This window comes from Melospiza melodia, unplaced genomic scaffold (genome assembly GCF_035770615.1).
Source record: "Melospiza melodia melodia isolate bMelMel2 unplaced genomic scaffold, bMelMel2.pri scaffold_34, whole genome shotgun sequence".
NCBI classification, from domain to species: Eukaryota; Metazoa; Chordata; class Aves; order Passeriformes; family Passerellidae; genus Melospiza; species Melospiza melodia.
In genome coordinates, this window is record NW_026948659.1 from 9153472 (window position 1) to 9159697 (window position 6226).

General features: G+C 59.6%; 1 protein-coding gene across 1 annotated transcript; it reads right to left on the reverse strand.

The window, feature by feature from the left end:
* Nucleotides 1-261: 261 nt before the first annotated feature.
* On the reverse strand, nt 262-5432 carry LOC134434286 (toll-like receptor 13). The gene is made up of 2 exons (XM_063182965.1): nt 5379-5432; nt 262-4932 (listed from the first exon to the last, which is right to left on the reverse strand). Exon 2 carries the CDS (start codon nt 4908-4910, stop codon nt 1716-1718), a length of 3195 nt encoding a protein of 1064 aa, XP_063039035.1. The 5' UTR covers nt 4911-4932; nt 5379-5432; the 3' UTR covers nt 262-1715.
* Between the last annotated feature and the right edge of the window lie 794 nt (nt 5433-6226).

Consider the following 6226-nt stretch of genomic DNA (forward strand, 5'->3'; position numbering starts at 1 on the left):
CTCACAGCATGCCAGGTTCCTCTCCTACTCCTGCCCCATCTTCCAGTGTGATCCACTGACCCATTCCATGGGAAACATAGAGCCCTGGTCCCACTGGTGCTAGTTGCTCCAACCAACCTCCCCAGGGGTGTGTGTAGCCATGGTTCAGCCATCTTTGTCCTCGCAGATCCTGGTGAAGCAGTGGGACCGACCCCACTCTTGGCTTTGCTGGGAATCTGTGTGTGTGGCCAAGGTGAGCCTGACTGACGCGGCGGACTTGGGGTGAGCCTAGGTCACCAAGGACTGCAGAGAGGGGCTGTGGGAGGGACCAGCATCAATTGCTCACTGCTGGCCCTTGACAGCATCATGTGCCCACTGGCCAGAGGTAAGGGAAGGCTGTTCCTGGCCTGGCACTGCTGAGCTCTGGCTGTCTGGGGTCGGGCCTGGGAGGCACCTCCCCGAGCACCCCAGGGCCAATAAGCTGAGCAGAGCTTCAGTCTATTGGGACAGAGCCGGCAGAGCCACATCCTGCTCTGGAAGAGCTGCTGATGCTCTTGCGAAAGGGCTTCCCTGGGCAGCACAACCCAATGATCACAGCCCAAACACCTGTAGCATGCTCTGGTTTGCCAGCCAAGCCAGGTACATCCTGCTGCTGGTGAGAATCAGGTGGGAGCGATGCAGGGACCTGCCTGGGGCTTGGGAGCTGCTGAGTTGGGGGTCAGGACAGTGTGTGGTGGGATGGATTGGTGGGTGCCTCCTGTAGGCCGCTGGAATTTCCCAGCCATGGGGGCGTCACTGGGGGCAGAAGCAGCTGCAGCAGTGCGTGCCCAGGATGACCCAGCAGCAGATTGAGCTGCAGCAGCCTGTGCCCAGGATGACCCAGATGTGCAAGAGCTGCAGCTCCCACGTGCTGGGAAAAGGAACTGAATGATGAAGCATTTGCTGCATCTGAACATTGAGGTCCATCTTGCTTCCCTCTTTTCCTCCTCCACCTTCTCCTTTTCCTCATTACTGTCATCCCAACTGCACATTTCTCAGAGGATAACTGTCAGAACTTAGTACGTCCCTCCGGGTGTCCCGAGTTGCTGAGGACCCCACCGGGGGGCTCGGAGACCCTGGCACGCAGCCCAGAACACCTGGGGATTTGATTATGACCCCTGGAGCAAGTTACCAGCTTTGTATGAAAACCTGAAAGTCACAGAGGTTTGAATAGTATAATAATAATATTATCACAGGGTGAAAATGTAGATTTTAGGATTTTTGGTATGGGGGTTATGGGGACAAGATGGACGAACTTGGGCGTGTCTAGCCTTTCTTCTTGTTCTCCATTTTCCGCTGTGATGCTGGCACTTTGGGATTGGTTTAGAGTGCACTGTCTAACATAGGTGATAGGTATTGGGAATTAAGTGTAAATATCTTATACGTAGTTCGTAGTATAGAAAGACAACACCGCCTCAGGGGCAGTCAGAGTGCCTTTGGCTGCCTTGCTGAGCAGACCTTGGCTGGGCAGAAAGAAAATTTTATAGATAAGAATTAATAAACAACTTGAAGACCAAAAACTGAAGAGTTCAGACTTGTTCTTCAGCCGTGCGGGCCAAAACAGAGACATCCTGCATATCTTGGGGCAGCAATTAACAACCATCTATCTGAGAGATAACCAGGGATGTTGAGACAAAAGCACATGTTTTTGATTGGGAATGTCCCTGGGGATCCCCATTACACCAGGGTAAGTTGCTCTAGAGTAGCTTCTCTCTCTCCCAGCAATCTTTCTCCTCCTCCCCTGCCTCCTCCTCCTCCTCTTCCTCCTCCTCCTTCTTGTTATCTTCATCCCCACTGTGCAGAACATATTCCCAAGAGAAAAGCCGGTGATTCTGGGGCAGAAAACTGCTTTTCTGAGGGGAAACCTCCACAGCGGTCCCAGTTCTGTCAGGGCAGCCTCCCTCCCTGTCCTCCATCTTCCTCTCCTCATTCTCCTCTTCCTCCTTGCTGCCATCAGCCCCACTCCACAGGACACCTTCCCCAGATAAAAAGCAGTGATTCTGGGGCAGAAGGTTTCTTTCCTGAGGGAGAACTTCCCCGGGGGTCCCAGATGTGCCAGGGCCTTCCTCCCTGCCCCCCCTCTCCCTCTCCTCCTCCTCTTCCCCCCCAGTCAGGGCACACCTGAGCTTTGCCCAGAAGAGGGGCTGTGCAGGGGGCTCAGAGGGCCAGCGCAGGTGTGTGCGCCGCAGCAGCACACGTCGCATGCGATGGAAGGCCGAGAGCTCGGCCTCGGGGATGTCCTCAAGGAAGATGAGGACAAGGACATCGCGCAGCTCATCGAAGAGGCGATAGCTGGCCATCTGGATCTCCAGCGAGCACCACTCGCTGCGCAGGTACCCACGGCTCACCACACACACCGTGTGCCGGCTGTTGTACACAGCGTCCACGATGTTGTCCACTATGGCGCGGCCGGGGCGAAAGTCACGGTGGTGCAGGCAGAGCCGCAGGGCTCCGCGCTCCAGCTCAGGCACCAACTCCTCCAGCACCCACCGCTCATCCCCAGAGTTGTAGGACACGAAGGTGTCATAGGTGTAGCGCCGCTGCTCCCGCCGCCAGTGCCCACGTGCCCAGGCACGCAGCAGGAACAGCTGGTAGCGCAACCGCCAGTACCCACGGTGGTGCAGCAGCGGCAGCACCAGCAGCAGCAGCACAGCCGGTGCTGTCCCTGCAAACAGGTACCGCCCCATGTCCAGGTAGCACACACACGTGTCAAAGCAGTGCAGGTACGCGGAGGCCCCACCCATCTCACCACACGTGTAGTTATACAGATAGACTACCTGCACAGGCCCACGTGCCAGCCAGGCAGGCAGCCAGGCATTGGCACAGCTGCAACTTAGTGGGCACTTGCGCAGGTCCAGATAGCGCAGGGCGGGGAGGCGGGTGGCCAGAGTCACATCCAATGTACGCAGCCCGTTCTTGGCCAGGCGCAGCTCCTTCAGTCGTGTCAGATTTCCGAAGACCTCAGGGCCAAGGCTGCGCAGTCCTGCGCTCTCCAGGTTCAGGCTGCGCAGTTGGCTCAGGTTCTTGAAGATGCCGGCAGGCAGGTGGCCCATCCCGCCACTGCTGTCAGCCAGTGTCAGGTACTGCAGCTGTGCCAGGTCATCGAAGGCGTCAGCAGGGATGGCCGAGAGCGAGTTCTGTGACAGGTAGAGTGAGCGCAAGGCACTGAGGCCCTGGAAGAAGCGTTGTGGGACCACACGCATCCCATATGGCTGCTGCGCCTGCAGCTTCAGGTCATAGAGGTTATGTAGGTAGCGGAAAGGTGGCAGCTGCCGCAGGTGTCGGCTCAGGTAGCGCAGCGCATTGGCACGCAAGTCCAGCACGCCCAGTGTCACCTGCACCGGCTGGAATGCGGCCACCCTCACCTCCAGCAGCCGGTTGCGGTCCAGGTAAAGCCGGCAAAGCCGCGGGAGGCCCTGAAATGCCTTGGCTGCCAAGTGCCGCAAGTTGTTCCCGCCCAGGTCAAGGGTCTGCAGGCGGTCAAGCCCCTTGAAGGCGCCAGGGAAGAGCACGGCCACACGGTTGTTGCGCAGGTTGAGGTCTTCCAACTGGTGCAGGTCAGCAAAGGAGCCAGGCAGGAGGTCAGTGAGCAGGTTGTTGTCAAGGCGCAGGTGCCTCAGGTTGAAGAGTCCACGCAGCGCTGCGCGGTGCAGCCGTGCCAGCCCGTTCACATCCAGCCGCAGCTGCCGCAGTGCTGGTGCATTGTCAAAAGCACCCGCACCGGCCACTAAGATGCGGTTGAAGCGCAGGGACACATTGTGCAGCTGCTTCAGAACCGGGGTCCCTTTGCACGATGGCAGTCGCTGCAGCAAGTTGTGCTCAGCCACCAGCTCACGCAGTGCTGCATGCTGCTTCGGGTTCAGCAGCTGCCCTATGCAGCCCAAATGCCGCAGCCGGTTGCCAGACAGATCCAGGGCACCCAGCACCGGACACTCGGCAAGAGCCCTTTTGGGCATTGATGTAAGGTTCATGTGCTGCAGCTGCAGCCTCTGCAGCCTCTGTCCTCTCAGCTGCTTGCACAGGTATTCCAGGCCGCTTGTGTTCACCTGTAGCCCTGACACGTCCACCTGACGCGGGGAGATTCCAGCCATGCGCAGCAGCTGTACTACGTCCAGCGGGTTCCCAGCCAGATGCAGGTGTGTCAGGTTGTTCAGGCACAGGTGAGAGAGCAGTGCAGGGTCTGAGATGTTGTTGTAGGACAGGTCGAGCACACGCAGCCCTGGGGGTATCACCGCAGAGGTGGCTCCTGAAAGAGCTCCCAGGGAGTTGTTGCAGAGGTACAGGACCCTCAGTGTGGGCGGCAGCCCCGGGCCCAGTGTTGACAGCATGTTGCCACACAGGTCGAGCAGGTCTAGGTGTGTCAGATTCCCCACAGCCATGGCCACAGTCTCCAGTGCACTGAGCCGGCCACCCCGCAGCCAGAGTGTGCTGAGTGCAGCCAGAGCCTGGAAAGCCCTGGGGGCCACCTTCTGTAGCGGATTGTGGTCCAGCCGCAGTGTGCTCAGGTTGCCCAGCCCGGTGAACACACCTGTGGCCAGCACTGAGATGTTGTTGTGGGCCAGGTTTAGGTGAGCCAGTGCTGACAGCCCCGAGAAAGCCCCTGGGGCCAGGAGTTCCAGCTGGTTGTGGGTCAGATCAAGGATGTAGAGCCGCGGCAGGTGGGCAAAGGCACTGGGGGGCACCTGGCGCAAGATGTTGACAGAGAGGTTGAGGGATGTGGCAGTGGAGGGGAGGTCATCCACTGCAGCCGCCACAGTGCTCAGGAAGCGCTGGATGCAGCGGAACAGCCCAGGGTCCCATGGTGCCTGGATGCAGTTGTGGAAGCCATAGGGAAAGACCCTTGCAGGCACCATCACCAGTGTCACCAGTGTCACCAGCAGTGGAGTCCACATCCTGACTCACCCTGGGGAGATCCTGGATGCAGTAGGAGAGAGAGAGAGAGTAGGATGAGGCTTGGTACCATAGAGACCCCCTTCGAGGCCCAGGGACTACACCTTGGGCTCAGGGATCCCCACCACCCTAGGGATCCCCCTCGCAACCCAGGGACCTCACCACCAACCCAAAGACCCTACTCAGGGCCCAGAGAACCCTCATCCACACCTCACCAGAATACCAGGATCCCCACTCTGCGTGCAAGGACTCCTTGTCCACACCCCAGGGCCTCACACACACACTCCAGGGATTCCTTTCAGGGCCCAGAGACCCCTTCCATCCACAGCCCAGGCAGACACACCCCAGGGACCCCCATCACGGCCCAGGGGCCTCCCCCAGGACCAAAGAACCTCCGCACAACCCAAGGACCCCTTGCCCCCCAGTCCCGAGGGATTTTGGGGACCCCCTGCTCCCCATCAAGTTCCCACCGTGCCACTGCCTCTGCTTTGGGTGATTTTGGGGTTAGAAACAGGAAGTTTGGGGTATCACTTTTTTGTCACCACTGCCCCACCCACCTCCCTGTGACGTGGGTGGGGGAGGCCCCTGCCTGGACGGATTTAAGGGTCCCCGGGGGGCTGGCAGGGGTACCAGACCATACAGCTGGGTCGCCCTCCTGGTGCAGACTCCCAGAGTCTGGGGGGAATCCCTGGGACACCCAAGCCTCTTCCCCTCCCTCTCCCCCACCCCCACCCCGTGCCGTCCCCCTGCTGCCACATGCTGCTCTTTGTTCCTCTTCCCCTTCCTCAGACTGAACCACCTGGTTTTGGTTCCTTCGGGGGAAATACTGGGCTCTACTGGGTTATGCTCTCTTATACTGGGCTGTACTGGACTATATTGGTCTATACTGAGCTGTGATGGGTTGCGCTGAGTTACACTGGAGTGTACGGGGTGCTGCTGGGCTGTACGGCGCCGTACCGGCTTGTACTGCCCAGTACCACCAGGCACAGACGCGCTGTCCAGGTGTTGCGTAGGGGGCGTGGCCTGACTTGGGGGCGTGGTCCGTGCAGCATCGGGGCGGGCCCTGTCGGGAGTGTGGGGGGCCGGGAGAGTGGGGGTCCATCAGGATGAGGGGGCATATTTGGGTCTGGGGGATTATAAACCGGCTCGGGGGATTTGGGGGCTGCAGGGACTGGGGTGCACGGGGGAATTATGGGGGTGTGCGGGGGGGGCTGCAGGGACTGTGCTGTGCAGCGGCCGCAGCTGGTGATGCGTAGCCCTCAGCAAATGTGGGGCGAGTACCCCCCATCTTCCCCCCAGGGCGATGGGCTGGAGCTGG